At 47.9% G+C, this 18,858-nt stretch overlaps 1 protein-coding gene across 1 annotated transcript in view; it reads left to right on the top strand.

Moving 5' to 3' along the window:
* Positions 1-18,858, top strand: part of Nwd1 (NACHT and WD repeat domain containing 1) — a 96,846-nt gene that overhangs the window by 53,717 nt on the left and 24,271 nt on the right. The window contains exons 10-14 of the mRNA XM_008824646.2: positions 569-727; positions 8,407-8,604; positions 13,632-13,754; positions 14,388-14,596; positions 16,756-17,028. Coding sequence (XP_008822868.1) covers positions 569-727; positions 8,407-8,604; positions 13,632-13,754; positions 14,388-14,596; positions 16,756-17,028 — 962 coding nt within the window. The remainder of the gene's footprint in view (positions 1-568; positions 728-8,406; positions 8,605-13,631; positions 13,755-14,387; positions 14,597-16,755; positions 17,029-18,858) is intronic.

Below are 18,858 nucleotides of genomic sequence, written 5' to 3'. Positions count from 1 at the left end.
CATCTACCTATCTATCCATCCAACCAACCATCCATCCTCCCACCTACTCATCATACCCATCCACCCATCCACTCATTCATCAATCTATCATTCTGTCCATACATCCACCCACCCACCCATCTATCCATCCACCCATCTTTATATCCACTTATTCATCCATGTATTATTCATCCATCATCTATTCACCCATCTACCCATCTAGCCAGCTTTCTGTCTATCCACCCATATATTTGCTCACCCATCTGTGTGTCTACAGATCTACATTCCACCCACTCATTCATTCCTGTGATTCTCAAAGGACCTTCTTCCCCCAGGAGAACTCAGCAATGCCTGGAGAAGTTTCTGATAGCCACACCCATAGGTGAAGGTGCCAGTGGCATCTGGGAGAGAGGCTCAGGCCATGGCTCTAAGTCCTACAGCGGAGAATACAGTATCTCACAGAGAACCATTTGGCCTCAGTGCCAAGGCTGCTGAGTTCGAGAACTCTGGCAGAAAGAGCCCATTCTCCAACCCCAGAATGAGCCATCAGGAGGTATCTGCCTCCATATCCTCTCTCTGTCCTCCACAGGAAACTTGAACTGGATCTTCTGCCGGTGCATCTCTGGGAGCATTGAGGACCTGCTGGACGACTTTGACATGTGCATCCCTCACATGGACTCCCCTGAGGTCAATCTGATTAGAGAAGCCATCAAGCTGTGCCACCCTGCCCTGGAGCTCAGAGGCATGGGTGAGTGTCCTTGCCTGGCCAGGAGGGTATGCTCTGAACTGATTTTCAGAAACTTTGGAAACTCACTCTCTTCAGTGAGTTGCAAGGTGATTTTTCACCAACCCATCCATCTGTCCATTCATCCATCATCCATCCCCCCATCCATCCATTCACCCACCCTCCCATCCATCCACCCATCCATCCATCCATCCATCCACCGATCCATCCACCCACACATTCACCCATCCATCCACCCATCCATCCTCCCATCCTTCCTTCCATCCATCCATCGATCCCCTATCCATTCATCCATCTATCCACCCATCCATCCACCCACCCATCCATCCATCCACCCACCCATCCACCCACCCATCCATCCATCCATCCATCCTCCTATCCATCCTTCCATCCAACCACTCCAACACCCACCCATCCACTCTCCCACCCACCCACTCACCCATCCAATTATCCATTCATCCACCCATCTACCCACCCACTGATCCATCCATCCACTCTGGCCATTTATCTCTCCATTCATTATCTGTCATGTGTTGTTCCTGTCCAACCTTGTGGGTTTCCCTTCTAAAATTTTGAATGATACCTGGAAGAACTTTGGGACAAAACTTGCAAAACCAATAACTTCCCTCTCTTATGGACCAGCAGTTTTCTCTAGAAAGGTTCAGTCAGGAATTGTTTCAGGGAAGGCTAGGACATCACACCCATACTCAAGTAACAAGTTCTCAATGAATTTTAATTGATGAAATTCAAAAGGTAAGAATAATCCAAGGGGTTGGGGAGTTAATTCAGTGAGTAAAGTGCTTGCCATGCAAACATGAGGACCTGAGCGGGCATACCCAGCACTCCGGTAAAAAGCCAGGCTTGGCTGTGTGCATCTGTAATCTCAGGGGCAGGTGGGACAGAGGCAAGAGGATTGTTGGGTCTTGCTGATCATACACTAGCTGAGTTGGTGAGCTCCAGGTTCAATGAGAGACCTTGCCTCAAAAAAAATAAACTGGAGAGTGGTCAAGGAAGACATGTGACATCGACCTCTGGCCTCCACACACCTGTGCACACACACATGCACATACATGTACACACATGCATACAATACACACATACACAGAATTATCACTATAGACAGGTGAGGTAGCATACACCTGTTATCCAGAGCTCAAGAGGCTGAGGCAGGAGAATTACTGCAAGTTAGAGGTTAGCCTAGGCTATGTAGTAAATTTCAGGTTAATCTGGGCTATGGTGTGAGACCCTGTTGGGAAAAAAGCCACAAACACCCACAAATGTAACAAAAAGTGTGGATTTATAAAGAATGCTTCCCTCCCCCGTCCCCTCCCCTCCCCTCCCTCCCCTCCCTCCCCTTCCCTTCCCTTCCCTTTCCATTCCCAAGATAGCACCTCACTGTGTAACTCAGGCATGAGTTGGCCTCAAGGCATGATCTTCTTGCCCAAGTGTTGTGATTACAGGCATGTGCCATCAAATCCAGCTTTATAAAAACTATTACCTGGTTAAGCTGGGTCTGAACCTTGGGCAAGTTTTTTTAAGGTTTAAAGAATCATTTGTCAGGGTTTCCAAACAAATGTTTGTTTTATTTATTTATGTATCACTTTTCTGTATTTATTATTTATTTATTTGTTTGTTTATGGCTTTTAAATTTATTTTATTACATCAAAAAATTTTTTAAAAATATTTTATTATTTTTATTTTATGTGTACGAGTGTATTGCCTGTGTGTATGTGAGTGCACCTGTGTCGTGCAGTGCCGTGGAGGTCAGAAGTGGGCTTCAGATTCCCCGAGAACTGGAGTTAAGGATGGTTCGCAGCTGCCATGTGGGTGCTGGGAATCAAACCCGGGTCCTCTGCAAGAGCAGTCAGTGCTCTTAACCGCTGAGCCCATCTCTCCAGCCCCACATCAAAAGTTTTTTTTCTGTGTATGTATGTAGACACATGCGTGCCATGGTACGTGTGTGGATGGCAGAGGAGAACTTTCAAGAATTGGTTCTCTCCTTCCACTGTGTGGGTATTTTGGGGATCAAATACAGGTCTTAAGGTTTGGAGGCAATCACCTTTCCCCACTGAGGCCTCTTGCTGGACCTAGGATGGTATTTTATTTGACTTTGGTGCTGAGGAGTGAACTGTTACTGGAGTCCCAGGCTAGAGCCCAAAACTGGGATTCCCAACAGAATACCTTAGCTGCCCAACCGACCCAACAGGAAACAGGCCGAGTCACAAGCAGATGTGCTGTCATCTTAGCACTGGGAAGGCTGAGGCAGGAGTATCAGGAGTTCAAGGTCATCCTCGGCCAGTTAGTGAGTTTGAAGTCAGCCTGGGTTATACAAGACCCTGTCTCAAAAAACAAAGAAACGAGCCGGGTGTGGTGGCACACACCTGTAGTCCCAGCACTCGGGAGGCAGAGGCAGGCGGATCTCCGTGAGTTCAAGGCCAGCCTGGTCTCCATAGTGAGTTCCAGGACAGCTGGGGCTACAGGGAGACCCTGTCTCAAAAAGACCAAAAAAAAAAAACAAAAAAAAAACAAACAAAAAAAAAACCCCAAACAGATAAACAAACAAATGTAGCAGAGAATATGAGACAGGAACACCAGGGACATAAGCAACAGTCAGGTGGCTGGAAGACTGAGTGCTACATTCACAGTAGGTGTAGGCTTTGTTCCAAGGAACAAAGAAAGTGGGGGTGGCGGGGGCAGGCACTGGTGCAGTGCAGTCTGGTTGATCATTGTCTCAGTTCTGGCTCTGTGGGATCCTGCTGGCACCAGGGCGACAGGGCACTCTGTTCCTGGAACTTTAGACAAGTCACAGAGGTGGTGCCCCAAAGCAAGAACAGTCAGGAAGAGTGAGAGTGGAGTCAGAGGTGCGTACCCGTCCTGACACTCAACAGGTAGAGGGAGGAAGATCAGGACTTCAGGGTCAGCCTCAGCTGCATAGCAGTTTTGAGGTCAGCTTTAGCTACCTGAGACCTTGTCAGAAGGGGGGGGGGGCAGCTGGACAGATGGCTCATTGGCTAAGAGCACTGGCTGCTCTTGCAGAGGACCTGGATTCAATTCCCAGCACCCACATGGTGGCTAACAACCGTGCATGACTCCAGTTCCAAGGGATAAGATGCCCTCTTCTGACCTCCGTCAGCATTGCACAACATGAGTGCACTTATATACATGCAAGCAATACATGAATATACATAAAATAAAAATAATAAAGAAAACATTTTTTAAAAAATAGATAGGGCTAGGGAAATAGCTCAGTTAGTGAAGTAATTGCTGTGTAAGCATGAGATGCTGAGTCCAAATCCCCAGCACCCACATAAAAGCTGGGTGCAGCAGCACACATCTGTAATCCAAGGCGGTGGAGCCAGGCAGATCACTAAATCTCACTGGCCACTCAGGCTAGTCAAATCAGTGAGCTCCAAGTTCAGTGAGAGACAGAGAGACTGTGTGTGTGTGCACGTGCGTGCGTGCATGTGTGTGTGTGTCTGTGTGTGTGTGTGTGTGTGTGTGTGTGTGTGTGTGTGTGTTGGGGGGGGGGTACATCAAGACGGCTCAGCTGCTAAGTGTGATGACCTGAGTCTGATCCCTGGGACCCACATGGTGAAGGAAAAGAACAGTTCCTGCAAGTTGTCTTCTGATTGCCACAAAACACATCAGGTGGAAGATCCTTGGATCTTGAACACAGCTTAGCCACCTTCATCCCAGTGCTTTAGGGGGGAGGAGGAGGGGCCCCTGCTTCAAAGCAGCACTCTGTAAATGAGTCACAGGCTGTTTGTTACTTTCCTAGCTGCTATGAATGAAACAACCTGTGGGAGGAGGGGCTTATCTTGGCTCATGGTTTCAGAGGGCTCAGATCTCGGTGGTTCTGTGCAGTTGAGTGGGAAGCATCATGGTGGCAGGACTCAGAGGAGGCTTTTGTTCTCTCTGGGCAGATGGGAAACAGAGAGAAGGGTCTGGAGTCCAGAATGGAGCTTCCCTGCCCAAGCCTACCATGGCTTTCTCCCACCCACCAAAGAAAGACACACTCCACAAAGACACACTCTCAAAGACAAACCAATAATAGACACACCCATCCAAGACACAACCAGAAGTATGGTTTACTAATCGCCGAGACTCTTTTTACTTATTTTTAAAACTTTTTTCCCTGTTTCTTAATTGAGTTAATTCTTTAAATTATATTTGTGTGTGTGTGTGTGTGTGCACACTCATGTCTGTGGGTACTCATGTGGAGGCCAGAGACAACTTGCAGGAGTCAGGTCTCTCCTTCCACCACATACCCTGGAATTGAATTCAGGTCATCAGACTTGGTGGCAACCACCTTTACCCACTGAGCCCTCTTGCCAGTCCTCCAAGTCATCTTTTTTGTGTCTGTGTGTACATACACGTCTGGGCATGCTTAGACAGGTGTGAATGTGCATGTGGAGGCCAGAGGTTGATATCCGGTGTCTTATTTGCTCTCCACCTTTTTATTTTTTTTATTTCTTCAATTTATTTATTTGTTTGTTAGTGGGGGGCGGGGTTGCATATGTGTAGGTCACAGAACTACTCTGTGGACTTGTTGGTCCTTACCCCTTCATGTGTGTTCTGGGAATCAAGCACCTTTACCTACTGAACTGTCTTGGCCCTCTCCTCAGAGATCCACCTGCATCTGCCTCCCGAGTGCTGGGATTAAAGTTGTGTGCCACTTATTTTTTGAGACAAGGTCTCTCAGTGAACTGTGGCTCATGGCTTCAGCTGGACCGACTGGTCAGTGAGCCCCAGGTACCCTGGTCTCTGCCTTCCCAGTGCTGGGATTATAGAGGCATGCCACCATGCTGGGCTTTTGCATGGTGCCTCAGACCAAACTCAAGTCCTCAGGCCTGTAAAGATAGCACTTGACCAGCTGAACCACTTCCCCAGCCCCCATCACAACCATGTTAAGGATTCTGTGGCATGCGGTTCATTCATGTAGCTGTTGTGGGGTACTCCCCAGAGAAGACCACTTGAAGTTTTGCCAAATGAAAGTCGATACTGGCCAGGGTTACTACACAAGGGTGTCAGGAACCCAAGAGTGTAGCACCAAGCCATCTCTGGGGTAAGCGTTTATAGAGAAAAACCATAACCAGGGGTGAAACGTTTAAGTCCCCAAGCTTATAGGTGGAGAGCCCCCTTAGCAATTTCTATTCTATTAAGTAACAATTACTATTTTTCAGAAGCAAGCCAAGCATAAAGCCATAAATCTTCAGTTAACAGGTGCATTCCGGAATACTTTGACCTGTTCCCAAAACAACCAGGGTCCAGCTGACACGTGTTCCCATACCCTGAGCCAACTGCCTGATAATTTCAGAGACTAGAGTCGGCCTAAACTCTAACACAGTCAAGGAGGTGCCCTGTTACATAGCCGTGCACAGAAGATTTTTGGCTTCCCAAGCTAAGATACTGTCCCTATAAAAGCCTCACTCACCATAACCCTCCCAAGGTCCTGCCCCCCAAGCTACTTTCTGCCTCTGTGAACCCAAAGGCTCTTGGTGCTTCCTGTAAGTGACTTCATATGTTATTTGTCCCTCATGACTGACTTGGTTCGACGTCTTTGAAGTTCATCTATAGGGTTACTCGCATCAGAGTAACCCTACCTGAATTGTGTTTCACTGTAGGTATAGTTGGTAGTTTGTGTGTGTGTGTGTGTGTGTGTGTATGTGTGTGTGTGGTGTGTGTGTATGTGTGTATGTATGTGTGTATGTATGTGTAAGTATGTGTACGTGTGTATGTATGTGTATGTGTATGTGTGTGTGGTGTGTGGTGTGTGTATGTGTGTGTATGTGTGTATGTGTAAGTATGTGTATGTGTGTATGTGTATGTATGTGTGTGTAAGTATGTGTATGTGTATGTGTGTATGTATGTGTATGTATGTGTGTGTATGTGTGTATGTGTGTATGTGTATGTATGTGTACGTGTGTATGTGTGTATGTATGTGTATGTGTGTGTGTATGTGTACGTGTGTGTGTATGTATGTGTATGTGTGTATGTGTGTATGTGTATGTATGTGTACGTGTGTATGTATGTGTATGTGTGTGTGTGTATGTGTACGTGTGTGTGTATGTATGTGTATGTATGTGTATGTGTGTATGTGTGTGTATGTGTACGTGTGTATGTGTGTATGTATGTGTATGTATGTGTATGTGTGTGTGGTGTGTGGTGTGTGTGTATGTGTGTATTATGTGTGTGGTGTGTGTGTATGTATGTATGTGTATGTGTGTATGTATGTATGTATGTGTGTGTGTGTGTGTGTGTATGAGAAAGAAGGGAGGGAGCGAAGGAGGGAGGGAGGACACCAATATCACCACTGGTGTTTGAAATACTCTGAAATAACATCTGATGTTCCTGTAAAACTTCACTAGAGTCACATCTCAGAAGAACATTCTAGAAACATTTAACTGACGAATCCAAGTAAAGTAACTTTGTTTATTGAGACAGGGCCTCATGCAGCTTTGAAATACTCTGAAATAACATCTGATGTTCCTGTAAAACTTCACTAGAGTCACATCTCAGAAGAACATTCTAGAAACATTTAACTGATGAATCCAAGTAAAGTAACTTTGTTTTTTGAGACAGGGTCTCATGTAGCCCAGGGTGGCTTTGAATGTTTTATGGAAGCTAAGGATGACCTTGAACTCCTAATCCTCCTGCTTCCAAGTGCTGGGATGACAGGCATGGCCACCACACCTGGTGTACGTGGTGCTAGGATGGAGCCCAGGGCTTCGTGCACACTAGGCAAACACTCTGCCAGTTGAGCCATAACTCACGCGACTTAGCAAGATCTTTGCAAAACTCTCAGGGCAACCCCAGATTGTTTCAACCTAAGAGCAACCATGGTAACAATTATCACCATCAGAGGGTGCCACTGGGCACCCATGACCTCTCTACACTTTCCTTGAGCTTGGAAAAGGGCCCTGCAGGGGACACAGGACAGGGTCAATGTTTCTACTGCTGCTGTTGACTCAGGGTCCAGTATGACTGCACTCATCCATCTACCCATGCATACAGCTATCCATCCATCCACCCATCCATTCACCCACCCATCCACCCATTCACCTGCCCAATCCATCCACCCACCCATCCACCCATTCACCTGCCCATCCACCTATCCATCCATTCACCCATCCATACACCCATTCACCCGCCCACCCATCCACCCATCCATCTACCCATTCGCCTGCCCATCCATTCACCCATCCATTCGCCCATCCATCCACCCACCCATACACCCATTCACCTACCCATCCATATACCCATCCATATACCCATTGATCTATCAATCCATCCTCCATCTTTTCTTCATCCCATTTACCTATCCATGCACCTGTGGTCCCAGCTATTTTGGAGTCTGAGGTAAGAGAATCTCTTGAGCCCACGAGTTCAATAGTTAGTTAATTAATTCAGAAGTGACCTTTGGAGGAGTTAGTAACTGACTGGAGGAAGGGACTGACAGAAGTGCTCCAAGCAGGGGGAGCAGCATCAGGAAAGTCTGCAGGGCAGAATCTGCCAGGTACAGTAAAGCAGGGGTGATGGATAGACAGCAGACGGGGAGGTAGGGGAGATGATGGTGCTGGGGTTTAGCTGCCCTGATTCCTTCTTCCTGCAGCCCCTGTGGGGGTAGGGGCTCAGCATTGCTTAAATTCAGCCGGACAAGTGATACCCTCCTTTTGTTTCAGAGAGGAGCATCCTATGCACTGAACTCCTGGCCAGACTCCTTTATTTTGCTTCATCACATCCAGCCCTGGTGGGGCAGTTGTGCCAACAAGCCCAGAGCTGGTTCCGCACCTGCCCACACCCCATGCTGGTGCCCTTGGCAGGATTCCTACAACCACCCGGAGGACCTCTGCTAGCGGCTCTCACCGGGTGTCACAAAGGTGAGTGTTCCAATATGAAAGTTGTGCTGGGTTGCCACGTACCAGGGGCACCAGCTGCCAGGTGTTTGGGGCTGTTCTCTGGGGTCTCCCCAACCCTGGACAGGCAGGAGCACCCAGTGTGCCCCCTGGGCCCTCCTCACTGCCTCATGCTGACTAGGCTTTCTTGGTCAACCGGAGATTTTAGATCACTGCTGTAAATACTGCTAATGAGCCTGGAGCTGGCGGATGCCTCTGTGATTCTGTTTCAAAGATTTAAGTGCGGCTTCTGCTAGTTGTAGGTTCACGTCAGGTGGTCTGTGGAATGGAAGCCTCGCTGGCCCTCACAGGCTGATGGGACACAGCTGAGGCACGAGACCATCAGGGAACTTGGCCTTTGGCACATTTTTATCCTCTCTTGCCTTCCATACAATTCACCCACCCATCTACACACCACCCACCCACCCACCCACCATCTATCAGCCCACCCTTTCACCCTTCTGCTCATCCATCCACCAACATACCACCACTGGTCCACCCATCCATCCTTCTACCCATCTACAGTTGTATCTACCCATCTGCTCATGTGCTATGCAGAGTTCTTGTCACCCTTTGTTAGTTCATCTGTTCATCCATCCATCCATCTGCCCATCCACCTATCCACCAATCTAACCATCTATCCATCCACCCACTCATCCATCCATAAGTCCATCCACCCACCGATCCACCAGTCTAACCATCCATCCATCCATCCACCACCCACCTATCTAAACATTCATCAACCATCCACCCATCCACTTATCTGTCCATCCACCTACCCATCCTTTTTCCATCCACCCATCCACCCAACCACCCCACCCTACCCTATTTTCTTTTTTTAAAAAAAAATTATTTATTTTTATTTTCTGTGTACAAGTGTATCACATGTATGTGAGTGCACCCGTGTCGTGCAATGCCACAGAAGTCAGAAAAGGGCCTCGGATTCCCCTGGAACTGGAGTTAAGGATGATTCACTGCCGCCATGTGGGTGCTGGGAATCGAACCCGGGTCCTCTGCAAGAGCAGTCAGTGCTCTTAACCGCTGAGCCATCTCTCCAGCACCTCTACCCTATTTTCTATCCACCCTTTAGTCCCCCACTCTTTCATTCGGTTCCCCTCCTGCCACCTGCACCCACTCTTTCAACTCTCCGCCGGCCACATCTTTCCTCGGTCCTCACCAGGCCACCTCCCATCCCTGCTTTCTCCACCCACCTGTGCTCTCAGCCACTTAGCAACTACGAGATCTCCCTACCTCTCCACGCTTTACCATGCGCCTGAGGAGCCTGCCACCCCCTCACTTACCCACCGCCTACCCCCCCACCTCGCTCACCTTCCTGTTCTTTCCCCATGCACACATCCTCACATCCATTTCAAGACCCACATACAACCAGCTCACTGTTCCAGTGTTCGTGTGCCTCGTGTGCTGATAGAAAAAGCCGCTCTCTCCAACACCTTATTTCCAAAATAGAGATTGGGACTGCTCAGTGGCATGTGTGGAGAGGACCCGACCCAGTGCAGCATGCTGTGTGGAGAAGAGCTCTGGCAGGGAAGTTGGTGGGGTGTGAAAGGTTGCGTTTGTTAGAGTGGAGGTTGAGGCCAAGACAGTAGTGCTTTAAACAAAACCAGCTCCTGCCTCTCCTGTAGTAGCACAGGTAAGATGCTTTTAGTGTGACTCTTCTTGCCCACAGTGGCTGCTGCAGCTCTTACCATCACAGTGACATTCCAGGAAGTGGGGAAAGGGGAAGATGGATGCAGGCCTCCTCCTTTTTGAAGCATCACCTAGACAAGCTTCTCATTTCTACCCTTACCACATTACCTAGGACATCTCCAACTGTAAGCCACCTAAGAAACAGTGTCTCCATGAGCATAGCTATTTTCTTTTCTCTCCTCTCTCCTCTCTCTCTCTCTCTCTCTCTCGTTTGAAGTTCTGGGAATTGAGTTTGTGTGTGGGCAACTATACTTTCAGATAAAAACATGAGGCTTTGGGATTTTCTTACTGAACAAAGAACCCTAAAATGGCTGGGGACACAATCATAGATGGAGCTGTGATGTGGTGATAGATCAATGATGTCTGCCACCGTATTGGCAAAGGAAGTTACCTAAGAGAGTGATGTTCACATTGTCTCTGAGACAGGGAAGTGTTTTATGCTTCTGAGTTGTGTTGGGGAAGAGCCCTCCCCACTCTGGGATTACATTTCCTCTTTTTTTTTTTTTTGAGACAGGGTCTCCCTGTAGCCCCAGCTGTCCTGGAACTCGCTATATAGACTAGGCTGGCCTTGAACTCACTGAGATCTGCCTGTCTCTGCTGAGATTAAAGGCATGCACCACCATGTCTGGCTTCCATTTCATCATTTTTAAGGGGAAAATTGTAAGTCAATGTTTCCAAGGTCCAAGTGTATGAGAAGAAAAAAGAAGAAGAAAAAGAAACAAAAGAAAATATCAGGTCTGCTTAGCTGGACTGGCTCTGGTTTAACAGCTTCCACCAGCCACTTTACATCTGGGGAAACTGAGGCACATAGAAAGAAAAAGACTCATTCAAATGCATTCAGAAAACTCTGGTTTCTTTATGAATACACTTGTTTGTTCTTATCGTGTGTGTGTGTGTATGTATGTGTATACATGTTTGCATGTGTATAGGCACACCACATGTGTGTGGTCCATGTGGAGGTCCCTGGTTGACACTGAATTCCTCTATCACTCCCCCTTATTCATTGAGGCAGCCTCTGTCAATTGAAGCCAGAGCTCCAATATGGCTCCTCTAGTCAGCCAGCCTGCTCCATGATCCCCCTTCTGTCTTCAGAGTGATGGAGGTGCAGGAGAGCCGCCACACCCATTCCGTATTCACTTGGGCTCTGGGATCCAAACTCTGGTCCTCATGCTTGAGTGTCAAGCGCTGTATCCACCAAGCGTCTCCCCAGGCCGTAGGCTGGTGCTTTCTGAGAAGTAGCTAGGTGCCTCTCTTCAGGACATTCTAACACAAATCCACCCAGCACAGAGTGCTTGCCCAGACTATTGACAACCCTCTGTCTCTTCCTCCTCCTCTTCTTCCCCGTCTCCTCCCTTCCTCCCTCATTTCTTCCTGCTTTTCCTCCTCTTCTCCTCTTGCTCATCTTTCTCCTTCTTCTTTTCTTGTGTTTTAAATTGATTTGTTTTATTGGTGTGTGTGTGTGTGTGTGTGTGTGAAGTCAGAGGACAACATTGGGGACTCAGTTCTCTCCTGCCATCTTTTCATGGATCTGGGCTTGGAACTCACATTGCCAGGTTTTAGGCGCAGGTACTTTTGCCTGCTGAACCCCCCTCACAGCCCCTTTTTTGTCTGTCTGAGGCAGGCTGTCACTTGGCATCTCAGGCTGGTGTGGAACTCACTGCACAGTCCAGGTTGGGCCTAACAATTGTGCTTGACAATCCTCCTGCCTCAGTCTCCTAAGTTCTGGAATGACAGACTTTTATCAGTTTCTGGTCCCAGGCCAGATGCCACACACATCTTTGTTCCGAACTACAACACCTAAAAATGTATCCGGAGTTACCCAGAATTCCAGGGGGGAAACAGAATTACCCCTGGATAAGGACTGCTGACCAAGCTGTGATTTAGCCCCCTTTAAAATCTTTTTTTAGATTTATTATTTATTTATTATTTTATTTGTCATTTTTATCTTATGTGTATGCGTATATTGCCTGCATGTATTAAGCTCACCAGTGCCATTCAATCCCTGTGGAGGTCAGAAAAGGGCATCGGATTCCCTGGGACTAGAGTTAGGATGGTTGTTAGCTGCTGTGTGTGCTGGAAACTGAACCCGGGTCCTCTGCAAGAGCAGCTAGTGCCCTTAACCGCTGAGCCATCTCTCCAGACCCAGATTTATTATTTATTTTTAATTATATATCTGTCTGTAAGTCTGTGTGTGAATTTGTGTATGTGAGGGCAGTGCCTTTGGAGGCCAGAAGTGGGTGTCAAATGCCCTTGAACTGGAATTACAGACAGCCATGAGCTGCCTGACTTTGGGTGAGATCAAGTGGGCACCATCAAGTGGGAGCCATCTCTCCAGCACCCCCATCTGTTTTTATATAGACCAAGCTGACCTCGATCTCACAGAGATCCAACTGCCTCTGCCACCTGAGTGCTGGGATTAAAAACACGTGCCACCACACCTGACTTTAAAATCTTTGTGTGTGTGTGTGTGTGTGTGTGTGTGAGAGAGAGAGAGAGAGAGAGAGAGAGAGAGAGAGAGAGACAGGCAGAGAAAGAGACAGAATGAGCCCCATTGGGTGCCTGCGGAGGTTAGAGGATAACCTTGGGTGTCTACCTTTGTCTTCCACCCTGTCTGAGGTAGCATCTCTTGTTCACTGCCGCATATACCAGGTCACCTGACCTGCAAACTTCCAGGGACTCTCCCATCTCTCCCTTCCTTTGGAGCGCTGAGGTTACAGATGTGCAACACTACTCTGTCTGGTTTTACTTGGGTTCTGAGGACCCAAAACCAGTCTTGTACAGCCTGAGGAGATGGCTTAGTAGGTAAAGCACTTGCTGTAAATGTCACCTGGAGGGGCCGGTGAGATGACTCACCAGGTGAAGGTGCTTGCCACCAAGACTGAGGTGCTGAGCTTGATCCCTGGGACCCACATGAAAGGAGAAAATTGTCCTCTGACCTACATAGGCCATGGTACATACACGCACACACACACACACACACACACACACACACACACACACGGTCACTAAATCACTAAATATAAGTTAAAATGTCCCAGGTAGACCCCATGGTACATACACGCACACACACACACACACACACACACACACACACACTGTCACTAAATCACTAAATATAAGTTAAAATGTCCCAGGTAGACCACAGACCCACCGTCTGCCAGCGCCTCCTACACCCCCCCCACCCTGCCCCTTCTGGCTGAGTGGTCTATCTAACTTGGTTTCCTGGCCATGGAACGGAGCCCTCGGAAGATCTGCTAGTTGAGCTGTAGGTACTGAGCTCCACTGTGGTCTCTGCATATCTGCAGGCATCACTGCCATGGCATGGAGCCTGGAAGAGAAGCTGCTTGTTGTGGGCACCCAGGATGGAGTTGTGGCTGTGTGGGACATGCAGGAGCAGCAGGTGGTCCACGTTCTAATGGGGCACACAGGTGAGGAGCAGGATGAGGGGTGGGTCATCCAAAGTCAGTCACCCTGAAGATTCACACCCCTTTGCGAAAACTCTGGGCTTTGCTCTGCACCAGTTTGCTAGAGCTGTGTCACCCTAACCCTCCTTGCATAGTGGCTGCAAACAAGCCTTTTATTTACTCATTCAGTTATTTATTTTAGATTTTATAATTAGTTTATATGTATGTTTTGCCTGCATGTATGTCAGTGCATCCATGCATACAGTGCCCACCAAGGACACAAGAGGGTGTTAGATCTTCTGGAACTGGAGTTATAAATGGTTGTTAGCTGCCATATGAGTGCTGGGAACTGAACCCAGGTCCTCTACAAGTGCTTTTAACCACTGGGCCATCTCTCCTGTTCCAGTTTTGCTGTGTAGCCCAGGCTAGCCTTGAACTTGTTGCAGGCCTCCTGCCTCAGTCTCCAGTGTTGGGATTGCATGCGTGCACCAACCACACTCAACTCCCTTTATTTTGCTTATTTTTTTCCAACCTGAATTTTTTTGAATCCATTGTTTCATTGTTAACCAGGGTCTTTCTGAGCTGGCAGGCATGGCAGTAGGTACCAGGACCACTGGGCCCTGGCTAATAGGCTCTCCATGGTGTGTTCCACTGCAGCTGAAGTGAAGTGTGTGGCAGTGTTCGCCCAAGGAACTCTCGCCATCTCTGCATCAAAGGACTGCACTCTACGTCTGTGGAACCTGCTCTCTGGCCAAGAGAAATTCATGGTTTTGGATGGTGGCTCAACAAATCCCACTGAGCCTCAGATCTGGGACTTTCACATGGACGAGACAAACCAAGTTGTGTACTCAACATGTGGCTCAAAGGTAATGAACTCATCTTGCTCAGAAAGGAGACCAAGAGCAGAGCCTTCCCAGGTGGGCTGGACTATTTCCATCAGGACAGTGCCTAGTTTTGTTTCCTGTTGTGATAAAATACCCTAACACAAAGCAACTGAGGGAAGGGCTTATCTTAGCACACAGTTCCAGGTCACAGTCCATCACTGCTGGGAAGTCTAGGTGGCAGTAACTTGATGCAGCCAGTCACAGCCATGGTCAAGAGCAGAAAGGACCGGGCGCGGTGGCATAGGCCTTTAGTCCCAGCACTTGGGAGGCATGCATTAACCATACCCAACTCTATTTTGCTTATTTTTTTCCAATCTAAATTTGTTTTGAATCCATCGTTGGGTCAATCCACGGGTGGATTGCTGTGAATTTGAGGCCAGCCTGGTCTACATAATGAGTTCCAGGCCAGCTGGGGCTACAAGGGAGACCCTGTCTCAAAAAAGACAAAAAAAAAGAGAGAGAGAGAGAGAGAGAGAAGAAAGGATGAATGCATGCATGCAGTGCTCCATGCCATCCAGGACCCAAACACAGGGAATGTGCCACCTACTGTGGGCAGGTCTCCCCTTCAATGCAAATAAGACAGCTCCCAACAAGCCAACATGATGGAGATAGTCCCTCATTGAGATGCTCTTCCCAGGTGATTATAGACTATGTTGAGTTCACAATGAAAACTAACCATTACAGAGGGTCTCTCTCATACAGGGTATATCATATGCTTGTAAACAAGGGTACAGCACTAAATAAAGTGCTGGAAACTGGGTAGAGCAGCTCACAACTGGAATCCCAGCAGTGGAGAGGCAGAGGCTGAAGGATTGCTGTATGTTCCAGACTAGCTTGGGCTATTCTGGTTAAAGAAAAAAAAGACAGGGGATTGGTGAGATGGCTCACAGGGTGAAGGTGTGTACCACACAAACATAGCAACCTGAATTCATTCCTTGCAGACCATGTAAAGGTGGAAGGAGAGAACTGACTCCACAGAGTTGTCCTCTGACCTCTGTATGCCCGCTGTGCCATGTGCATCCATGCACACAATACACAGACTAATAAAAAATATAAGGTGGAGAGTGATAGAGGAAGATGCCAAATGTTGGCCTCTGGTCTCCACACATATGCCCACATATGCACACATGAACACATATGTATATGACCCTCCCACTCATACAGACAAAAGCAAAATAAAACAGTGTCAGGAGAGGTTTCAATTTTCATATTTAGATTACATTATCTGATAGTTTCTTCCTGGCCCTAAGATTTGAGATCTTTCCTTTTTTCTAATACATAACCATTTTAGGGCTATCAATTTCCCTCCAAATACTGCTTTACCTGAACCTCATGTTTTTTTTTTCTTTTTGTATGGATGTGTGAGGGCAGATGCATACATGCCACAGCATGTGTGTGGACCCAGAGCAAACTCAGGTGTTGGTCCTTACCTTCCACCTTGTTTTGAGGCAAAAATCTCTTAATGGTGGCTCTGCATGATCCAGGCTGGTTTCAGAGCATTCAGGGTTCTTGGTCTCCCAACCTTTCTCCCAATAGGAGCACTGGGATTCCACATGCGCCACCACACTCCACTTGATGTGAATTCTGGGGATTCAAACTCAGTCCTCATGGCCATGTGGCAAGCACTTTACCCACTGAGCCCTCTCCATAACCTATATTTTCCTTTTTGAAGATAATGTCTACATTTCCTGGCTGCTCCAAATTTATGTTCCTCCTTCCTTAGTGTCCCAGGTGTGTGTGTTATGTGTTTGTGTGTGTGGTGTGTATATTCTGTATGTGTATGTGTGTGCTGTGTGTATGTATGTGCAGAGGGTGTATGTCTGTGGAGCATTTTCCAGATTGCTCAGTGATGTGAAAGGTCTCAGCCCACAGTGAGCAGTGCCGCTCCGGGCATGCTGTATGTGTTATATAAGAAAGCAGGTTGAACAGGTGCCAAGGAGCATTCCTCTGTGGTCTGTGCTTCAATTCCTGCCTCCAGGTTTCCCAGTTCCTTCCCTGAGCTCCCTCAGTGATGAATTGTGTGACCTGGGAGATGTAAGATAAAGTAAACCCTTTCCACCCCAAGTTGGTTTTGGTCTGCGTTTTTATCCCAGCAATAGGAAGTAACCAGACATTGCTCTCCCTCTCTGTGACTGTATTAGATCAACGCATGGAATCTAGAAACAGCCCAGCTGGCTTTCCGAATCTTGGGAGATGCTTCTGACCCTTGGGCATGTGCGGCCGTGTTGGCTTCCCAAGCCAGACTGCTGACAGTGTCCAAGGGTGGTGTGGTCAGTCTGTGGAGCTCAGCCACAGGAAAACTGCAGGAGACGTGCCGTTTGTCCAGTGTCAAAGGAGAGATGCCCACATGTGCTGTGTCCATCCAGAAGCAGGGTAGGGTGGTCATTGGCTTTAGCCACGGCTCCATCTCCCTGGTAAGCACCTTTCCTTATGCATCCTAAAGTTGCACTGGTTGGGCTGCAGAGAGCTCAGTGGTTAAAGCACCTGGCAAACACAAGAACCTGAGTTCAGCTCTCCAGCACAGACATAAAAGCCAGACATGCTGGCATGCATTTGTAATCTTGGTACTGGGGAAGCCCAGACAGGTGGATCCCAGGATCTGGCTGGTCAGCCAGCCTAGCCAAGTTGGTGAGCTCCAGGGTCAGTGAGAGACACTGTTTCAAAAACATAAGGTGGAGGGCAATTGAGGAAGACACCTAAGGCTACCCTGTGTCCACACACATGTACACACACACACACACACACACACAAACTGCACGCATGTCCTAGAACGTGCATGTATATAGGTGCATCTGTGTCATGCAACACCTGCAGGGGCCAGAAGAAAGTGCTGAATCTCCTGGAATAGTAGTGACAGCTGGTTGTTAGCTGCCATGTGGGTGCTGGGAACCAAACCTGGGTCCTCTGCAGGAGCAGCCAGTGCTCTTAAGCTCTGAGGCATCTCTCCAGCCCCACTTTTAGTCTTTATTGTCTCTCAGTGTTGTTTCTGTTGCTATAATAAAATACCCCGACAAAGCAATTTAGGGGAGAAGGGACTGAATTGGCTCAGGATTCCAGGCCACAGTCCATCATGGGGGCAGTCCAGGTGGCAGGAACTGGAAGCAGCTGGTCACATCCACAGCCAAGTGCAGAGAGCAGTGACTGTGTGTGCCCTGCCGTCAGCTCCCTCTTTTTCATACAGTTCACAGCACAAACCATGAAATGGTGTGGCCCGAATTTTAAAATTGGCTGGGTCTGCCCACATCAGTTGACAAAATCAAGACAACCCCCCGCCACAGCCCTGCCCTTAGGTCAACCTGCTCTACACAGTCCCTCACTGAGACTTTCTTCTCAGGTGATTCCAGGTGATTGGGTCAAGTTGGCACAATTAAAAAGTAATAAAACTAACTAGCATAGGCGTTGGAGAGACTGTTCAGCTAAGACTATACACTACTCTTGCAGAAGACTGAGTTGTTTCCAGTACCTGTGCTGAGCAGCTCACAACCTAACTCCAGCTAACTCCAGTTACAGGGGCTCTGACTCTCTCTTCTGGCCTCTGCAGGCATTGCACACAAGTTTTATACACATAGCCATACACACACACATAAACAAATCTTTTTTTTTCACATAAATAAATCTTTAAAAAACTGGAAGTTGGATGTGGTGGCACAGGCCTTTAATCCCAGCACTTGGCAGCAAGGCAGGTGGCTCTCCTTGAGTTCCAGGCCAGCTGGGGTTACAGGGAGACCCTGTCTCAAATAGACCAAAAAAACCCAAAACAAAACAAAACACTGGACTGGGTGTGGCGGCACATACATAGCACTGGCTGCTCTTGCAGAGGACCCAGGTTTGATTCCCAGCACCCACATGGCAGCTAAGAGCCGTCCTTAACTCCAGTTCCAGGGGAATCCGAAGCCCTCTTCTGACCTCTGCAGCATTGCACGACACGGGTGTCCTCACATACATGCAGGCAATACACTCATACACATGAAATAAAAATAATTTTTAAAAAATTTTTAAAAAACATACTGAATGACTCATAGCTTCTTTTAAGAAAAAAACACCAAACAACCCCACTTTCTTGGATTTGCTTATTTATTTGGATTTATTTGTTTTTATTTTATGTGTACAAGTGCTTTGCCTGCATGTATGTAAGTGCACCATGTGTGCAATGTGGAGGCCAGAAGAGGGTGTCAGACCCCAGGCCCTCTGCAAGGGCAGTCAGTGCTCTTCATCCCTGAGCCCCTCCTTTCTCTTTCCTTCTT

This window comes from Nannospalax galili, unplaced genomic scaffold (assembly GCF_000622305.1).
Source record: "Nannospalax galili isolate Female #2095 unplaced genomic scaffold, S.galili_v1.0 scaffold529, whole genome shotgun sequence".
Classification (NCBI taxonomy): Eukaryota; Metazoa; Chordata; class Mammalia; order Rodentia; family Spalacidae; genus Nannospalax; species Nannospalax galili.
Note: the sequence above shows the minus strand (reverse complement) of the source record. Positions and strands in the feature narration are given on the sequence as shown.